This window comes from Perna viridis, chromosome 1 (genome assembly GCF_037379345.1).
Source record: "Perna viridis isolate PV_CMFRI_1.1 ecotype Kerala chromosome 1, ASM3737934v1, whole genome shotgun sequence".
In the NCBI taxonomy this organism is placed as follows: domain Eukaryota; kingdom Metazoa; phylum Mollusca; class Bivalvia; order Mytilida; family Mytilidae; genus Perna; species Perna viridis.
In genome coordinates this window covers 17,634,590-17,656,420 of record NC_142445.1, presented here as the reverse complement: position 1 = coordinate 17,656,420, position 21,831 = coordinate 17,634,590, and the positions used below count along the sequence as shown (strand labels likewise).

At 31.2% G+C, this 21,831-nt stretch overlaps 1 protein-coding gene across 5 annotated transcripts in view; it reads left to right on the top strand.

The window, feature by feature from the left end:
* The window catches only part of LOC148627543 (cAMP-dependent protein kinase type II regulatory subunit-like), a 48,732-nt gene that overhangs the window by 14,499 nt on the left and 12,402 nt on the right, over positions 1 to 21,831 (top strand). For all 5 annotated transcript variants that reach the window (XM_088574531.1, XM_088574513.1, XM_088574541.1 and 2 more), the window contains exons 5-10: positions 5,287 to 5,328; positions 9,533 to 9,597; positions 12,379 to 12,520; positions 15,213 to 15,314; positions 19,510 to 19,584; positions 19,949 to 20,014. In XM_088574531.1, the coding sequence (XP_088430657.1) occupies positions 5,287 to 5,328; positions 9,533 to 9,597; positions 12,379 to 12,520; positions 15,213 to 15,314; positions 19,510 to 19,584; positions 19,949 to 20,014 (492 nt within the window). The remainder of the gene's footprint in view (positions 1 to 5,286; positions 5,329 to 9,532; positions 9,598 to 12,378; positions 12,521 to 15,212; positions 15,315 to 19,509; positions 19,585 to 19,948; positions 20,015 to 21,831) is intronic.

Sequence of the window (21,831 nt, the reverse complement as noted above, 5' to 3'; positions counted from 1 at the left end):
CTCTGGCAAACCACCCATTTAGTACTTCTTTTTAGATCTGTATTTTCTATTGTTAGTATGTGATATAAACATGGAATGTAGATCATTATAAACTGTTTAATCATGGCTTTTAATCCATCCGTCGTCTAATATATTAATACAGATTGGGATTAGTCTTCTTATTAAAACTCACAGTCTTTTAAGTTGTATAGCAGTTTTATAATGAATATTTTATGGTACTTATTTTTTAAAAATGAATTGATTTTGAAAAATTTAAAATTAGTTCATTAGTAAGACCAGATTAGTGAAAATCATTTACCAGTTATAATATTACTACCAGTATTAGAAATTTCTTCTGGAGTTTCTTCGGACGCTTTTGTTTAAATTGTTTGTTAAATTTGCATATAATTTTTGTCACTGCTAAAGTTTTTGAAAGATTTCTGACAATGATGGTGGTCAAAGAAAACTTGATGGAATAGAATCACATCTTTATTTTTTGTTGGATGAACTTTGATGGGATTTTAACGGTCAGAGTTAGTTTGGGAATAATGCAATTTAGTTCACAATTTAGTTTACAAAACAAAACACATAATAAAGTGATTGAAAAAGATTAAAAGTTTGATAGCAGGATGCTTTCCAAAACTAAAAAAAAAGTGTTGACAAATACAAGGATTAAAAAGAATTGTATGGATTGAAATATACAGTGAGGCCTGCCTATAAATCAGAGCCTCTTTTGGGCTTTAAATTCAGTTCAGTTCGACATTTTTAACAGTTCATTTTAAAATTTTAACTGATATGAAGGACTTTGGAAATTGACTGGTTTTTGTTTTATTTGGGGTTTGGTGTAGGCAGGTTTTTGGTTTATTCAGGGCTTGGTGTAGACAGGTTTTTGGTTTATTTGGGGTTTGGTGTAGACAGGTTTTTGGTTTATTCAGGATTTGGTGAAGAGAGGTTTTTGGTTCATTCAGGGTTTGTTGTAGGCAGGTTTTTGGTTTATTCAGGGTTTGGTGTAGGCAAGTTTTTTTTGTTTTTTTTGGGGTTTGGTGTAGACAGGTACATGGTTTATTTAGGTTTTGGTTTAGGTAGGTTTTTGGTCTATTCAGGGTTTGTTGTAGGCAGGTTTTTGGTTTATTCAGGGTTTGGTGTAGGCAAGTTTTTTTTGTTTTTTTTGGGGTTTGGTGTAGACAGGTACATGGTTTATTTAGGTTTTGGTTTAGGTAGGTTTTTGGTCTATTCAGGGTTTGGTGTAGGCAAGTTTTTGGTTTATTCAGGATTTGGTGTAGACAGGTGTTTGGTTCGTTCAGGGTTTGGTGTAGGCTGGGTTTTGGTTTATTCAGGATTTGGTATAGGCAGGTTTTTGGTTTATTCAGGATTTGGTGTAGACAGGTTTTTGGTTTATTCAGGGTTTGGTATAGACAGGTTTCTGGTTTATTTGGGGTTTGGTGTAGGCAGGAATTTGGTTTATTCAGGGTTTGGTGTAGGCAGGTTTTGGGTTTATTTGGGGTTTGGTGTAGACAGGTTTTTGGTTTATTTAGGGTTTAGTGTAGGCAGGTTTTTTGGTCTATTCAGGGTTTGGTATAGGCAGGTTTTTGGTTTATTCAGGATTTGGTGTAGACATGTTTTTGGTTTATTCAGGGTTTGGTGTAGGGAAGTTTTTGGTTTATTTGGGGTTTGGTTTAGGCAGGTTTTTGGTTTATTCAAGGTTTGGTGTTGACAGGTTTTTTGGATTATTTGGGGTTTGGTGCAGACAGGTTTTTGGTTCATTCAGGGTTTGGTGTAGACAGGTTTTTGGTTTATTTGGGGTTTGGTGTAGGCAGGTTTTTGGTTTATTTGGGGTTTGGTGTAGGCAGGTTTTTGGTTCATTCTGGGTTTGGTGTAGGCAGGTTTTTGGTTCATTCAGGGTTTGATGTAGGCAGGTTTTTGGTTTATTCAGGATTTGGTGTAGACAGGTTTTTGGTTTATTTAGGATTTGGTGTAGGTAGGTTTTTTGGTTTATTCATGATTTGGTGTAGGCAGGTTTTTGGTTTATTTGGGGTTTGGTGTAGACAGGTTTTTGGTTTATTCAGGGTTTGGTATAGTCAGGTTTCACCATATAATATGGAATACTTGTATAAATAACTTCTTCGTATACTTAATGATAGCCAGTGTCCCTAGTCTTCTAGGACTTCTTATAATTTAGTAATACACAACTGACGTAGTGGAGGAGTCATTCTTTGAAATATTTACGAGAGGAATATTACTATTCAGTTCCCACTTTTATTTACAAGTCAACAGAAAAAAACTGATAGTGACAATTAAGTTTTCTTTGACAAAGAATTTGATTGGACAAAACTTTGGTAGTAACACCAGAATTTTACAGCTTTTAAAATTATATTGGTTGTAGGTATCTTAACAATTTATATGATGTGGTGTAAATTACATTGTATGTAACATTTACAAGTCTTGTTCTAGTCATTCTATAAAGTTCCTTCAACGTATGGATTAACACTTCATACAAAATTCTAATACCAAAGTTTAATATGGTTTAATACCACTGAATTTTTATTCTCTATTTGTTTAAGTAGTGGATTCATTGACATTCAACAGAAGATCTTGATCCAATGAAATAATATATAATCATATAACTGAAACAGAACTGTTCTTACCTGCTTATACTCTGTAAAGTACAAGATGAATTGATTTGACAGTTACATTGTACTCTTACATGCATTACATGTTCTTTTTTGCTTTATACTCACCTTAGTCATTGTTATTTTAAAAAAAAATGTTTATTATATATTGAGTGTTAAATACGATGTTTTTTTTGGGGTTTTTTTTTGTGGGGGGGGGGGGGAGAGTTTGATCCTTCAGGTTCAAAATACCTTATGTCACCAGTATATCACTGGAACTTTCTTACTATTGCTTAACATGCACAGAAATATAGTTCAAATGTAATTTCTTTTCTATCATTCAATACCTTTTATAAACAGTATCTTGCAATTAATCAGTTCAATAATATTCTATTATTTCTGCAAATAAAATTGAGATCTAGTCTTCATATCTACTCAAGATTTGAGGGACTCTTTTTTGGCCTGGAAAGATCTTTAGTAATAAATTTCTATTTAGGAAATTCATTTCTTCCAGTAATGTGTTTAGAAGCATAAAATGTGTTAAGCGGGTTCATTTTAACATGCCTGTAAGTCAAATTATTTATAAACTTTAAGTGAAGAGCAGAGATTTTAACTAAGTAATATTGACTGGAAGATTCAAATGGATAAATGTGTCTAATTTTTTAAAATCTTGTGTTAAGGAAATTATTTCTTTAAGGTAAAATTGGTTTATTTAAGTATAATTAGAATGTAGGATAAATGCTCTGTTATTATAGGTCTTGAATGTAAATGCACAGTAACTTTTGAATAGGTTTAAAATTGGGGAAAAAGGTGAAATTGAACAAAATTTTGTAATTGTGTGTGAAGTTGTATTAGCATGAATTTTATTAACTTTTATTTCAACAGGAGAAATTTGGATTTGAACAGGTGAAAAGAGATTTTTTTCTGCTTAAGTTATAATACAAAATTCAGATTTTAACAGGTGATTTCATTGAAATGTTTCAGTGAAAATTCGCCTGGTACCTCCTCTTATTGAAAACCGTGGATCAGTAGTATGGATTGCCTCTCAGTTTATACATATTAGAAAAAAGACAGGTCATAATGTTATTTAAAATCCAAATATATGATCACAATTTTATTTAACATCATGTAATTTTTTAAAATTTTGTTCAGGCTACAATTTTTACAAGAATCAAAAACCTGCAGTGCTGTCAGCCCTTTGATTATATTTTATTACACGTACACTATATCAGAAAGCACTTGGAACTTCTTTTTTCTTTCAGCTAAAAATATCTTTCTACATGAAATTAAAAAAAATCTTAATATATTAGAGCATGATAAAATTGTCTTTATACAAGTGATGCAAAACAACAAATGGCCTTGAAGTTGGTGTAATGAAATCATTACTCGGTTATGAAGAACCATTAATTTATGAAGATATGAGCTAAAAGAGAAACCCCTGTATATTATAGTCATTTAAACAATTAATTTATGAATAAGTAATGGGATACAGTAAATATTGTTTGTTTGTTGGGGTTTAACGTCAGAGCAGCAATATTTCAGCTATATTCAGACGATGAACATGAAATTGATGATAATATGAACATGAAATGATGATGAAATGAAAAAGGAATGGGACACAAGGACAATAGGGTCGACAAATTTTGATTGCCACTGGAAATAGGGAGAGGTGGGTAGGGTCGGGCAATTTAGCCTCCTGTGGCGGAGCCCTATGGTTCCTAGTCCGGGAGAATACCACAGTAGGGTTCTTTAACGTGCGAGGAACGTGGCATCTTTCCCAACACGGTGCACCACTATGGTTTGCGGTCAGGTTTTCTGTATTATAGCCTGACAACCCCAGCATGTAAGAAACCAGGGGTACCCCATTCCACCACCTGGGGCACACATCCCAGCTGCTCTGTGGGCAGAGCACCCTAGCCCCTGGCTAGCGTTCTGAGCACTATTTAGTCACCTTTTACGACAAGCTTAGCACTGCTGCAGGCCTATTCTTTTAACACCCGGACCTGCACGGGGCAATACAGTAAATAAAAGAACAAACTGTACAAATCATGACTGGTGTGATACATAACATTGTAGTAAGATATAAAATCTACAACAAGAGTGAGTTGATTATGGAAGTTTCTCACATTGAGGGAAATTTCATAATTGACCAGCTGAAGTTGTAGATTCTTTTTCTTTTTAATTTTTCTAAATGAAAACTTGGGCATCATTCAGCATCTGTGTCATGGTGGAAATTCTAGCTATTGTCTATCTATGACTTCAACCATTGTTACAGAAAAACATCATTAGAAACGTTACAATGTCTATATCGACCAATGAGATTTTATAGACAATGCCATACAATCACACAACAATTAATCTCCTCTTTCTGTTTTGGCCAATCAGGGCCTGAGAACTTGAATCTCTCTAGAGATGAAAACTTTTTTTCTCACACTGATCAGGCGGTGTGAAAATTCATTAAAAATAGAGAAATATAGATCCTTTAGTGCTTACTGGTAAATTGAAAGTGTTAAAAGGTGTAACTACACTTAATGATAAAACAAATCTCCTTACAAAACATTTTTTCTACAATAGTAATTATTTTTAGTATATTTTATAATGTGGTTTCACCTCATATTTTGTTCATGATAATGGTTATATAACATGACTACATTGATATTTCGGCTTTCATTGTGCAATGTATTTAACTTTTTTCCAGGAACAAATGCAAGAAGTATTAGATGCCATGTTTGAAAAGAAGGTATGTAAATATTACGTTATAGTATTATATAGTTTTACCTAGACTGTCACATAAATAGTTCAATCAACATGATATTTCCTGTTTTTAATGTTACTTCAATAGCTTGTAGTCCTTATGTTGAAGTCAATGTACTTGAGATTGAAATTTATTACTTTATATGCTTGAAATTTCTCTGATGTCTAGAACAGCTACTTTGAATTGCAAATCAATTTGTTTATTAAGATCCCGGTGGATGTTTATGTTCATCCTAATCATGCTTACTGCAGCATTTCATTGACAGAAGGCTGAATGTGATTGACATTCAGCTTCTTTTTGTTTCCCATGACTTTTAATTTCAGTTCTATTTGATGGAAATAAATCTGCAGGTTACAATTAGATCTGATTTCTAGGTTTAATTGGAATTACTCTTTTTGATTCCTTGTTTTAAATCCTTTGCATACAAGTATATTGTAATAAAAGTGGTTCTCATACTAGCCCCCTTTTTTGTTGTGATGAATGTCTTTAACTCGAAATGCTTGCCTCACTATTTCTTGTATTGTTACATTTAGGAAATAATGACAAGATTTTGGCAAGTAAAAAACTTTCTGGTTTTAAATGTAAGAATTTGTTGAAATCCAAAATCTTTTTCTTAATCACTTTTAACTTTAAAAGTAAATAGAATTCAATGTTAAGAGTATTGGATATATGTGTAATTAAATTATTAGTATATGCCATATCTTTGAATGCATAATTCTTATTTGATTGACCTAAGATAAAGAAAATATACTGTAAACTACATCACTATTTTATATTGATATTGTGATAAAACTGATATAAAATGTGCACATTATTTGTAACCTGAGTTAAGTTTGTATTCTAGAAAACGGGCCTAAATCTTCAGCTGAATTAAAATCTCCTAATATTATTACACTTCTAACTCAGGAGGAGGAAATTGAATTGTTATTTATCACAGTTCAACAACAACAAGTCATAAAGAAATGTCATTTTATTGCCAGCTTTTGAACCTTTCAATCCCCTGTAAAAGAACAGGTAGTTAGGTTGTATTAAATGCTTTTCTACCAGAATAATGTATCCATGGGAAGTATAAGAGTTAAATCCTTGATAAATATTAATGTTGGTGATATACAGATTCATTTGACTGATCAGTATCAATTAAACCTACTGACATTTTATCCTTTGTCCTTGTACCCAAATACTACTATTGAATCATTTTAGTCTTGATCATGGTGATACACTGTGTAAGATATGTTCTGTCATGATCATGGTGATACACTGTGTAAGATATGTTCTGTCATGATCATGGTAATACATTATGTAAGATACGTTCCTGTCAAGGTGTATTTCTTGACATTCCTAGTTATGATCAAGTGTAGTATTTGTTCATCATTATGTCTAATTGTATTTGTTCTAAATATTCTGATATAAAACACTGTTTTCCTACTTCTTTTCGATATAAAGGCCAAAGTAAAGATGGTCCAGTTCACAGATCCATCTTTCTTTGTCTTTTCATTTTATATACATGTATAATACCTTGTATTTCTATATCTATGTTTTTCCTTTTTTCTAAGATTGAGCTTTCATAGATCTCAAGGATATATTACTTGTTTTATCACTAGTCCTTATTACTTGATTGCCATAAATCTTATTATATGTTATTTGCACATTACAAACATGTAACAAAGTGTTAATGCACTAATTACGTAGGAATGATTGGTTTTGCTATTAAAGAAACATTGATTGCTACTCCGACTTCTTATTCAATCACATGCTTGGTTCTTCCTTAGGATTCTATATTCTGAAACAACATAATCTGCAAGCCAACTGTTTGTTCATTTTATGTCAAGGAATACAAAATCTGTACTTGACTTGGAGATCATCAGCAATAGTCTAGAATTTAGAACAAGGTCAACATGTCCTCTGATTCCTTCACCTTGCTGTTCATTTATACCCCTGCATTCAAGATAAAATAATTGTTGAACCCTAAGATCATTGATTTTGTGTGTGTTTTTATTTTATTAAGAAACTAGTTGTATCAGGATTAAGTTAAACATATTGACATTAAAGCCCTGTAAAAACCAAACACAAAAACAAAAATCTAGTTTCAAGGTTGATTCTAAACTAAAGTCATTGATGTTTCTGGGATTTCCAAAACATAAGCTTACATGTAATTTTTTGTTTAATGTTTAAGTGATGGTTACCTTTACAAATCTGTTAACAAAACCCTATAGATATATCAAAACTTCACAGGAAGCATTCGGTAATGATTGACTCCCAGCTCTAATGATCAATTCAGATTCAAAATATGTATTATTTAAAAGCATAAGACAGGCTATTCTAGTTTTTTTAATCCAGTTACTTTAATGTAGACATTTTCATGGTGCATTGTGAAAATAAGGCACTAACTTGGGTACACTAGAACAAGTTGAACTAAAAATTTGTAAATATATATTTTAATGAGAAAAAAAGGACAATAGAACTATCAAATGAGAGCACATCACACAACATTTTTTAATCAGTGCTCAGCACTTTGATTGATATATAATTCAAGGACATGTTGAATGTTATATGCATTGAATAACTGGTATTGTGCCTACCACAGACTAGTATATTGTCTTAATTGTCGATTGTTTTTGATCAGATTATGACATGATCATAATAATCAATTCTTCTGGGTTGTATATATGTAGCCCAAACAAAACGCTTATTTATGAAGTACAATGACATCACTGTATTTAAATTGTGGAAGCAGGAAGGTTGGTTTTTCAAATATTGATTACAGTGTTTTAAGAGATTGAAATTAAATGAAATTTAATGGTAGTAGAAGTTAAAACCATTTAATTTTTAACTTTTCAACCATTGCTTGACATCTCAAGGGTATATAGTGATCCATATATCCATTCTTTTCGTGAGTCTGTTTTTTTTTGTGTTTTTTTTTTGTTTTTTTTTGTTCCTGGATAAAATTAAGTAACTACTTTACAGAATTTTCTCATCTTGAAATGAATTGTGTGGACCATATAGAACTAGACAAGTTTCATCATTGTATTTTTGCATTTATTGTTCAGGAATAGCATCCCTTATTTGGAATCGGTGCATCTTGGAACACTGGATCAACTTCATCTTGTTACTGAAAGCACTAACATTTATTAAAAATCGGGAAATGTCCTTGAGGAAGTTTAATGGTGTCATGTACCTTAACTATTTAAGTTATAACAGTATATAACAACTATTTAAGTTATAAAAGTATATAATTGCTCTGTCATGATTGTTGGGCTTATTGACATACATACTGAGAGCAAAGTTTCATTTGTTGGTCCTAAATGAATTCAAAACATTATGTTTAGAACTATGTTTGTAAATTCTTTATCTATAAACGTAGTATCAGTAATGTAATACAAAACCAAACTAGCAATAATGACTAGCCTATAAACTATAGTTGGGTTAATGTTTGTTAAAGCTACATTAAGACTGAGACTGGTACTGAAAGTGATGATAAATGTTTTCTATGGAAGCATTCTTTATAATGATGTTTTAGATTGATTTGCTTCTTCTAACAATTGGTATTTATACTCCAGATGATATTCTATGAAATTTGATTGTGATGACTTGATTCTGTCAAAATTCAAATTTTGTAATTGATTTTCCTTGGGCTGAATGATTGTAGATTAGTTAATGAAGAAAATTTAGATATCATTAGTTAGTATAATGATGCAGAAAATTGGTTCTTGATTTGAACTGATGCTGTTTGCGTCATTCCTACAGGCAGTTGTGATATCAAATTGATGGCAGTGTTGCCACTATGTTTGATTTTAACTTTTTTTCTGTTGGTATTTACATACAATATAAAATTCAGAATAATTAGATGTGGTTTTAGGGCAGTAGATCATGTTTAGTTGGACTTTTGCATGAATTATCTTCCTCTGTAATATTTTTCAACCCGCCAGAGAAGATTTCAAGTGGTCGACATTACATATCTAACCGAGTCATTCAATACTTCATGTTTAGGTTAAAAAAATAACTAATCATGCTTAAAAAGACATAAAATTCACTTGTTCACTTCTGAATGGGATTTTTTGCATTTTTTTTTAAATACTTGCCAGTATGTTTGTCCTTTGAATTTGGTTTATGCTGTGGAAGTTATTATTGATATCAAAGTGATCTCATATGATTTAAGATAGCTACATGTTTGTTTTTCTGTTTCTTTTAGGTTCAAGTGGATGAACATGTAATTGATCAGGGAGATGATGGTGACAACTTCTATGTTATAGACAGGTAACTACATATCTATTGACTTACTAGATCTCAGGATAGCTGATACCCATTAATGAAGATCTGGAGTACTATGAACTTACTTCCCATTTCTATCATTTAGTGTACAATTGCCAATTACATTGTATATTATTTTTATCTAATTTAAGAGTCATTTATAAGGGCAGTGGAATGATGACTGCAATTTGTCAAAGGCTGAAAGATAGTAAATATACTAAGTTTTACTCCAGATAAAGAAGAAGTTGCATAGTTTATAGCCAGTAAAATCATTTACCCATATCCCCTTTTAAAAGAGAAATACTGGTCTTGTGATTTGCAACTAATGTTGGTTTGATTTAGAGTGAATACTAAATGACAAAAGCACCACTGATTTACATCATTAATATCTTCGTTAGTAATCCTTGTAGCCATACAATTTGGACTAAAATTTCAGTTCTTATTACTTTTATTGCTGCAGGAAATAACAAGTTAAAAAAACATTTTTCACAATTTTTACTGTAAATCTTCTAGTAATTTCCTCTTAAGGCAAGGAAATCGCTTTACTTTCAGAAATAAGCATTGAAATAAAATCAACCAATACAAGTTACTATAAAAAAGGGTTTTGAAATTGCTGGGATTTATTAAATTGAAGTGTTACTAAGTTGTGTAGAACATTGATTTTTGTGGCTGTAAATGGTTTAAATAGATCTTCCTGGTTTTTAGATTCTCTTAAAACATAAGGATTTAGAACGGGTGAAATATATGCATGGTCCACTAATTCATATCATGGTTAATATTTAGGAGCTGCTGAAATTCAGACACTTATGATATTTCTTTGGTTAGCTTGCCATACTGTCATGCTGTTTGACATGGTGAAGGTAGTACCCACTTAATGAAATAGTGACATCACAAGGGTGGATTCAGGCGGGGGTGTGGCGGGCGTGCCCCCCTCCCCCCTTAAAGTTTGCAATGCATGGGTTGTCAGAGGTAGATTTAGGCAGTTTTAGGTTGAAACTTTAATTTCTCACTAATTTTACCACAAAAGGTATCTACATTTCACCCACTCTTGTAGAATATATCAAAAATTTAACCTCAAAATTTTCTAAAAAATTTTAATTGTGTCCCCCCCCCAAAAAAAAATCTTAGATCCTGGATCCACCCCTGAATCATATAATTTGAAAAAAAAAAAGATGGTATATTTAAAAACAGAATAATATTGAGTGCAGCAGGATCATTGAGTATCTGTTTATTTGTTCTGTCAAAAGTGTGCACTTTTTCAAAGTTGTTCTGACTAAAAGCGTGCAGTTTTTCAAAGTTTATCTTTTGCTTGTTTTATCATCAATAAGACCTTAATATTTTTCCTTATTACATATATTTAAGTCAATATATTCCAACATAATATATCTTGATAAAGTAGAGTTTCAGTTATAACATAAAATTTATCACAAATGGGTGAGATTTAAGGTACTGTGACGTAGATTCTATCGTTAACAACTGTGTCATTAGTATGTCAGATTTAAATCAAACTTTTATCATGGAGGAGTTCGATTTGTAATTTATTTAACCCTTTTAGCTGTTTATCAGTAATTATTAGAAAAGATAGATCATTGTACAGATCTGTACATGACTTTCTCAACACCCACTTGAAGTTGTTTATGTTGTGTCTGACTTTTAGATAAGACCATTAATGTTAGTGGATGAATGGAATCTGTAACCATATTAAGTATTCGTAATCTAAGTTTTCTAATTAGATTTACATGTACATGTTAAGATACTAGTTATTGATTCAAGTCCTACTGTTAACAAGGCTTGAGAAAAACTATGTCATTTGTGCACAGGTTTACATGTGTTCAGAGTACTAGATTTCTATGATAATTGAAACCATGATGCCAAGAGAAGAATTTCAAAAGTGTTTGATTTATTTGTCATTAAAGTGATTAAACAGATGTTAAATTCAGTCTTAAGATATATATTTTTAAAGCATTTGTCTTGATCTACAGGAATAAGCAACAATGTTTCAAAAGTACATAGACTTCGTCAATTTTTGCTACTCCTAATTGAGAAACTTTCTAGGTTTCCATATTGCTGTACTTCAAAGGTCTTTGCCATACTTTGTCTTTCATGACATAATCAGCCAATTAAATATTGCTAAGGAGAATGTATAGATGATTTTTACACAGGCTTTCACATGTCACAGGAGATTTGTGATTTTGCTATGTATCATCATAGTGAAAATAGATTACATATATATTGCCTGAAAAATGGTGCTTACATTTGTCCCTATTGAAACTGAGAGTTCTTCCACACTGCAGAGGAGTTCATTGAAACGGATAGTTCTTTCACACAGGAGAGTTCATTGAAACTTTGAGAGTTCTTCCACACTGTAGAAGAATTCATTGTCTTTTCATTTGTTCTGCTGCACTCCCCTAATGCAAAAGACAGAATTTCTCAACACTCATTCAAGAAATCCTAGATATAAAATAGGGTCTCGTGTAATTATTTATTCCTAACTACAATACATGTCAATAAACTCCACCTTGTTTTTGAAACATGCAAATATTATGTAAGGCAACTGAAATAGACTAAACCTCTAATTTCTTTTTTAAAATATGTTCACAACTTCCCCTGTGTAATTTAAATATTTCTGATAATGACTGCTATTCAGAGGAACACATACGGTGTTTACTTCCTCCAATGCTGCCAGAAAATTTGATTAAATTTCTACTACTTATACTATACTGAACTGTAAAATTTCCTGTTGGAAGCTGTAAATTTTGATGTGTTATTAATATTTTTCTGTTTCAGTGGAAAATATGACATATTTGTAAATGGGAACTTGGTAGGAAATTATGACAGCAAAGGAAGCTTTGGAGAATTAGCTTTAATGTACAATATGCCAAGAGCTGCCACTATAGTTGCTACTACAGAAGGAACATTATGGGCTATGGTAGGTGTTCAGCCACAAAAGTTCAAATTAAGTAATCAACTCATGTATTTAATTTCTTTTTAGCAGTCCTCATGAACCATTGTTATGATTTTGAAACTTCAATTTGAAAACTTTGCATTATATGTAGATGTTATATGTGCTTAAAGCAAGGCATATATTATATAATCTGTGAATTCAAAGGCTAAAGTGTAATCATTTAATGTCAGAAGAGAATTCTTCTGTTTTTTTTGTTTTTTTTGTTTTTTTTTAATTTATTTAATAAATTTCATAATAAAGATGTTACTTGAACAAATGACATTGACTCAGAACAGTTAAAACAGCTCTCTGAGGAATCATCGATTATTTTAAAATTACCAGGTCAATAGGCTTGGTTTATTGCTCTGCAAAAAATGTCTTTTAAGGTGCTTTTTATTACACTTGAGAAATTACAAACATGCATTCCATTAGTGTAATCTCTGGGATTTTGTAGTAAACCTTGTTAAGTTTATTAGTATTGTTACCCTTGTTGTATAGTTAATTTTAGATGTTCGAGACAGCATGTTATATGAGGAATATGATGATCTTATACTATCCAGTGTTTGTTTCTAAAATTTTGAGAATGGATATTTTTCGAACACATTCAGAATTTCTAGGAACTATTTTCCTACATTATTTGGAAAAAATCTTATGTTTATCAAGGAAGTTATTTTCTTAAGCTGAAATTGGATTGATTTGAGTATAATAAATAATCTGTTAGTTACTATAGTTTTTAATGTTAATACAAATGAACTTTTGGACAGTTTTTAAAACTTAGGAAAAAATTGAAATGGAACAAAAGTTTCATTTGTGTGTGAAGTTGGATCAGAAGTATGGATTGACATTCAGTTTATACATATTAGGGAAAAAACAATTATTGATATTAAATATGAAAAGTGCAAATGTATGATCACAATTTTAGTTTGATTACCACTCATAACCAAATTAAGCTACACATATGCAAAATGTATTTTACTTTGCATGAACATTTGTACATGTGTACATTTTTATCTCAGCTCAGATCTGTTCAGTACATATGCTCTTAAATTGTTGGCTTTTTCAGTTGACAGAGCTAAGTACACATGCTTGATGTTTTTTAAAACCATGCTACACTTTACCGGTTTCATCTTATAGTGTATGTTATTTAAGGTGAACTAATAGTTCTTATGTAAATACTTCAGTGCAGTATAAATTTTATTTCAGTATTTCTTATCAAATAATCTACATTGACAGATATCAATATTTTCATTTTAATTCATTACTTTAAACTTTTTATGAAGAGTTATGCAAATACTTGGGTAAGCTTCAGACCATTTAAATTTGAAAGATTCACTATTGAACATTTGAATATCTTGTCTTTTAATGTTTTTGATGTAAGAATACTGAGTATTTAATAGACATATCTTTTTTCTTTTCTTTCTTCTGTGTACAACTGTTTTTCTTTCTTTTGAAACCCTAGATTTGACATTTAATATTTTGTGCTAAATCAAGATTATGGTGACTTGGGTTTGATATTGTAATTAGACTATACGGTCAATAAATAGGACTCAGAATGAATTTTAACAAGTAATGAATTTACTACCAGTATTCAATTTTCTGTATGTCAGCCTCTTTATCAACAAAGTATGTGTCAAGATCCTTAGTCAGTCTAGACCAAAATTAGATCAATTGGTAAGATTTGCACAAAAACAGAAATGAATTGAAAAAATATTGTTCATTTAGGAGGAGGTATTCAGGAACTGTGATAGATATAAATGAGTTTCTTGTAAAATGCTTGCTTCTAAGTATTATATTGACTTCTATACAATATATTGTATTGTGGTGATCTAACTTCTAGATAGAAATATTACATTTTAATCAATGTCTTAAGTGACCTTATTTGGTAAACTATGAAAGTGTTGTGTATTTGAAGCTAGGGAGCAACTTACAGAATAAGTCTTAATTAAGTTCCTATCAGAAAATCTTTTTTACTGTTATTTTGATGTATGTACATGATGTAGATATGTTTTGGACCACCTTAGATCGATGACAGAAATGTGAAAAATAGGGAAAAGTTATCTGCAGAATTTCCCTTGTGGATTGTGTAAATGTCTATTAACTATCAGTATTGACAAAAATGCTTGGTATTTTCCAAGATATATGGCTGATAATCATCATACAGTAGTGGTAAGATTTGAGTAGCAAAGGTATAACGACTGAGGAAAAGGAAAACACAATAAAAAGAATCATGTCTACAGTTCATTTCAAAGTCTCAAGTTCATGGAAAACAAAATTTTTAGTAAGGCCTTTGCCACTCTTTCTGATAATGTTACAGCAATATAAGTCCAATAGCAATTTGGTAAACCTAAATACCTCTTGACCTGTAAAAAGACCAATTTATCATGGATTAAGCATTTACATAACTTATTGAAAATTTGGAGCATCTGGTTTTTCCATTTTTATACTCCCACCTTTTTAGATGTACATTATTATGGTATACAATTGTCTGTCTGTTGGTGTCACACTTCACACAATAACTGAAAAAGCCACCACCAATTTTTATGAAACTTAGGAGATGCTGTCATCAATTACAACATTGACTTTTTGAAAGATTGAAATTTCTCTCAACTTCTGATTTGATAATATTAGAGTCAATAATATCTTACATGCAAAATTATATTTAATGTGTATTTTACAGGACCGACAGACATTTAGAAGAATAGTACTAAAGACAGCTTTTAACAAGAGAAAGATGTATGAAACTTTGTTAGAGACTGTACCAGTTTTGAAAGCTTTAGAGGTATGAATGCATTCTTTATATGGTTTACTTGAATAGCAGCTAGGAAAACCTTCCATAACAGACTAGTATAGTTACTGAAGATTGATTAGAGGAATTAAAACAAAAATCACTTCATGTTACTTATCCAGGGTTACAGGTTACTGCTTGGAACTACCATTAATTTTTATCATTATGTGATACCTGTTCTGCCATGAAATAACTGATAAATAGTCTTGTGTAAATTTGTGTGTGTGCATGTTCGTGTGTCTGACCCATGTGTTGCCTGGCCTCTGCACTATTGTTACATAAGTTTTTGAAAAGAGGCTTACCAAAATATAGGATGGAGAATTTTTAAATAAAGTGCCTTTTTTTATACTTTTTTTGAAGAAAATGAATGAGTAATTTTGCATTATTTATAAACAGAACAAAGTAACTATGAGGTTAATGTATGGATTTTTGTTTAACCAGATGCTCAGAGAAAAGCAGCAATAATAATTCTGCCATTGGATTGTTACATGGTTGTGCTATTTAACAAATTTGATAAAATTTGTTTTAAAGGATACAGTTATGCCAATTTGGCAATCCATTTGAAATTCATCAACATATAGGCTATTGTCAGAATTTCATAACTTCTTTCTTATCATTAAGTAGGGTTAGACAGCTATAATGCTAAGTTTCAAGCATCTTATGATTTTTTTTTATTTAGAAATATTTTTATTCAAATCTTGACATCATCAAGTACCAGTACCTTAGGCTAAGTAAGCATGCACATGATGGACATTTCAGAATTTCATAATTATAATTGGTACTGTCCATGGATGGAATTATATCTCTCAAATGTATTTTTTTAATTATCTAATAATTTGATCAAGAAGTACAGTTCAGAAAGATAGATATCTGTAAGAAAAAAACAGAAGCATCAGCAGTTGGATGATTCAAATAATCGATTATTTATGTAATTATATCATTTCTTAACTTTGAAGGAGAAATGTTCAGTTAAGTGACGTCAATAATTTTTATAAAGGCTCTAAGATTTGCACATTCGACCTTACGACATTCCAAATAGACCACAAATCATCTGTAATACATACTATGTTTATGTATAATTATATATAAAAGTACAGATGTGAGTGATAGTCTTCCTTTTTACCAGTACACCAACTTCACTTTAAATATTGTTGTCATAATTGAACATTAAAAACACTTCATTTCAATTTCACTGTCCATGAAACCTATCAGTATTGTTATATTTAAGATACTGTCAAAATATGTCTCCCTGTTCATTCAAGAATGATAATGTAAATGTTCTTTTAATTACCATAGATTTAGGAGACATTTTTTTCCCCAAGCATGTACAGGCTTTGGGAAAAACTTATAAAAATGTACGACTAAATCATGACTTGCCTATTGAAATTTTATTGTATAAATTATACTGAAGGCTTAACATTATATTGGAGAGATAGATTTAACTGTTCTTACTGCTGTGATTTTAAACTTTTGATATAAGTTACTCTTCAAAATTAGGCATGTGGTGGACTTTCCATTGAAATATTTTATTTGAATCCAAATTTACCAACTTGATTCCTGTAGATGTGTATTGGTACCGAGTTTTATTTGTATCCCATTACTTAGGGTAGCCTAAAATGAAATTATTTACATTAAGCATGAGGCCTGATTACCCATGCCAGTAAAGTTCAGGTTGTCATGGGCTTGTCTTATTATGAAACAAAATTGATTGTAGGTACTTTGGAAGTACTGGAAATGTAATATTTAGCCGTGTAATTCAAGAAATGTAAAATGATTTGCTGCTTCAGGCAGAAGTTTTTTCCTCCTTTTTTTTTTAACTTCATGAAATTCAATTAAATTTTTTGTTAGTATGATTAAGTCTGCCTGATTTGTAATTTTAAGAGTACTTTTAATCTTTAAGATTGTTAAGTCCATTACAAGAATTTAGCAATCCTCCTTAATATTGATTTACTGGTACCGGTAAATACAAATAAACACAAGAGAGTTTAGGTTTCAATAAACTGGATTCAACTTGTGTACTGAAATACCAGTCCATGTAAAGACACTGCCTGTGGTAAGGTGATTCATGGTGTAGAAAAAACTTGGATCAGACAATGCTTTTTTGGTCTACATATGCCATATTTTTATGTGGCAATAGTCCTTTCTGTATTTAGATCTGTACTTTTGAGAAAACTACACTTTAAGCTCCCACTTAAGTCAACCAAATCAACCCAAATCAAGAATGATAACTCTTGCAAAGTGCTAATTTTATGTACAATCTATACAAATTTTATCTCAAAAGCACAACCCCAAAAGAAAAAAGAAAGACTGGTTATGTGATCTATAACAGTTTCTGAACAAGAAGTAAAACTGAATTTGCTGGGTTTTTTGACATGCATGAATCACTTCCTGTTTGATTTTTATAAAGACTGCTACTTAAATGATAAGTGTAGAAATCTTAATATGGTACAGTCTCTACTTAAGAACTTTGCATTTACCTGCAGTCACGAATAACATTTAAAGCAATCAATTTATAACTTATATTTCTATCATTGCATTACAGAAAATTATCATTATGTTATCCTTTTTGTAAGCATAACACTTAAAATTAGAAAAAGCATTTTATTGACTGCTTTTAGTCTTTTTAAAGGAGGTTCTGAACTGGCTTATGTGGTACATAACAAATATATCTTAATTAGTTGTACACCATTCAGCACTTAACTGTATTCAGGATTTACAGAAAAATACACAGTAGTTATGTTTGTTGTAAAGGCAGTGGGAAAATGAATATTTCTATACCATGATGTGCCCTTTGATAATCTGTTTATATCCCCTTACTGTTCACCATGATGATTGATTTTGAGATTTTCCTGTAAAGCACTTTCATCCTTATGGTTGATTTGGTCAATTAAGTAAGAGATGAATCCAGCAGAACATGACAAACTTGTATTGTTAAGTGTTCTGATCAGAGATCAATACTACATCCACTCAGTCTTGTCATGTAGATTAGGTTTTCATTATAATCCTTTCTTCCTAAAGCTTTTAAGGTGTGTTATGATTTAACAGGATAATGATAGCTTTGGTGCTCTATGTCAGTGAAGCAGTTTGTTAATCAGATGTCACCAAGAATTGGAGAAGCCTGAAATTTTAAGAAAGTATCAATTTTTGTCTATGTGAGTTGGACATAAATTCAATCAACAGAAATTTTTTTTAAAGATTGAACCGTGACATCCTTGTATATTAAATTGATTTTTTTCTCTGTTAAAAGTTTTGAGTGACATTGTGGCTGACTTGTTGCTTGGTTTTAATGGCTTCATAAAATTGCTGAAGTCAACGAGGCAGAATCAGTAGGAAAAAATTGTCAGCAGCAAATGTCAAACCTTAAATTTACCCTTAATATAAAACTCAAGGGAGTCCTTCAGTAAATTGGTTCTGAAACCAAAGTGCTATATTGTATAGAGATTTAATGAATGATGCAGATGTACTTTTTTATGTGATTAATGATTCCTTTCTACAAAGATACAGTATTTCTGTTTTAGGAGATCATAGAAATTTCTTAATATGAACATTTAAACCTTTAATATTTTCTTTTTACTGTCTTAAAACAGTTTAGTTCAGGGAATTTCGAGTTCATATTTTTTTGTATTTAATTTCAAGTATGAACCTTCAAATGAAAAATTTTCATAACCAAAGAAATGATAAGATATTGCCGCTTTCCTGTAGAATTTATTTTTTATTCTTGGTTTTTACCATTTTTACTCAATTCTCCTAAAATCAACCCTAGAATGTGAATTTCATGTTTCCTACTTATGTTAGGCATTTACAAATCAAATTTTGCAAAGGGGAACATCAACATATTTTCTTAGTGTCATTTTAGTGGGGCTATCAAACTTCCTGAACTTGATCACAGCAAAGCATCCTTAAATTTTAATCCCCCTTGGCTTTAAAATCATGAAGTATATAGAGATCATGCTGTGTAAATGTTAGCTTCAGTCACCAGTTCTAATCTACAAGTTCTCTTAAACCGCTGAATGGAATTTGATGAAACTTTTACACGTTCTTTATCAAATGATGCTATTGCCCACCATCTATTTTATTTTTCCATCTGAATGATTTGTTCAGTTCTTTATGGTTTCTAGGTAGGAGAGCTGGAGTATCTATATATGAGCTTTACTTTGTTTTTATAGTTTCACATGTACTTTCATTTCAGTTGTATGAAAGGCAGAATGTAGCCGATGCCTTATTTTCCAAGGCTTTTGAAGATGGAACGTGTATTATTAAACAGGTATAACATAATCGATTTTCTTACAAAATTAGCCTATCATGTTTCATAGAATATTACCCTTTAAGTAGCAGAGTAATGCCTGCTGTTTAATAAGATTTTCCAGGAATTTATTGACAGTTGTTATGCAACTCTATTTGATTTAGATGAGAATCCCAGTACAAAGTACCGTTTTCAATCTCTGTATTTAGATTTAACTACCAGTTCTTCCTTTATTGTAGAATCTTGTTGCATCCTCTACACCTATTAATTTAACATCTCCAGTATCAGCACTTCAGGATCATTTTTTTTCTTAATTTCTGAAATAGACATTTGAGGGTTAGTTACATGATGGCAGTAACATACTGTTAATATCTGTATATTTTAGGGTGATGATGCTGATTGTATGTATTTTATTGAAGATGGAGAATGCAGGTGTACAGTTACAAATAAGGTAAAATCGGAATAATTGGAGGGACATGGAATATTACTTGTCCGTCTCTCAGTTGATCCTCATTAAAAAAAAAAATTATTTCCTATGAAACTACTTGGCATAGTGCTTAGAAATTTTTGTTAGACACATTTTTATGATAATAAATACTACCATTTTTATTTATAAAATTTTGTAGGAGACATGAGACTTATACTATTTTTAATTATTACTTAATTATAAGGTTTTATCTTGTTTATTAAATATACACATATTTTTCTCTATTTTCAAAATTTATTCAGGACAGGGCGATCTATTGCACTGTCGATGTACTATTGCACAGTGCAATAATCTCCTTGAGCAGTCTATTGCACTGACCCCATAATGACCTTTATCTAAACCTTTTGGTTGGTTGAACTTTTTTTAAGCCCTTCATTGAATTGGAATTCACACACAAAAAACTCGTGTGTAAAAACGTAGATGTGACTCTCGTCTGCCAATTCGTTAACATGGAGCGGTCAATTTCCTATTCCTGGTCGAATGGTTGTCTCTGACATATTCCCCATTTCCATTCTTTATTATATCTCATAGACAAATTAGGTAATAAAACAGTTATTAAATGGGTTGGATGCAATAGACCAGAACATTTGTCCTTTGGTACTGAGAATGATCAAGTGTTCTATTGCGCGAGGCCAACTTGATCATTCTCAGTACCTCAGGACAAATATTCTGGTCTATTGCATCCAACTCATTTAATAACTGTATACTATAACACTAGGAAACCATTTGGAAGCATTTCCTCAGATTGCTTCCATATTTGGTAATGAGTAGATTTATGCATTGTAGATGTGCATACTATAACTGAATTTTGATTCCCAAATTTGGGACTATTTTAAAATTTTCTCAGCAATACTTAACCTTGAAAAGATATCTCCTTGGAAACTGCTGGGCAGACTGCTTTTGGGTGTGGTTTAGATATACCCATTACACTGGCATTTAGATTCATCATTTTATTAGATGTTAAGAGACTATGGCAATTTTCAAATGTTTGCTGTTTCGCCAGTGGTGGAGGACTATGACTTTGAACAATCTTGTTCTGATTATAGTCAAAATAGAAGCTGAATATAATAGAATAAAGAAGTCCTAGTGTTTTCTAATGAAAATTCTTCATGGCTCTAATCTTGGTTGGAGGTGTTCTTTTTTGGAGTCCCAAAGTACCAGCCTACCATAACTGAGAGGATACACTCTTATTGTCAATGTATACTGACTGTTTTACTGAAATCCTTTACTCGAATGATCTAGCCTGAGTATAGTTTTACTTGAGGCTAAAAATGTACTGAAATGATAATTTTGAGTCTGAAAATGGTGTTTGGTCATAAGGATATATTTCTACGCAGTTTAATACCTATTTCCCATTGAACTCATAAAAAATGTGGGTATGGTGCATAAACTGGAAGTTCAATAATGCAATCTATAGTATTTGCCCATTTTATGTTGAATGAGCTGATATTGTTGGCTACCATGAAGTCATTGGTTGTAATGAATTAAATAATGTAATTGTGTTCTAAAGAATTAATGACTTCTTATCTTTTCCCAATTGACTGTTAGGTTATTACCTCTTTCTGGAGAGTGTAAACATCCATTTGTAAAATTTATCAATTTGACTTATCAGTTAGATCAAAAACTACCATTAAACCTGAAGATGAAACTGTATTAGACCATACAGGTCAGGAGTATACTCAGTAGGGGAAGCAGTCTAGACATGATGGGGTCAGCTTCATCAACATTTGAAAGGTTATTATATAAGTCAACATATAGGATAACTGTTTCATCTTCACAAT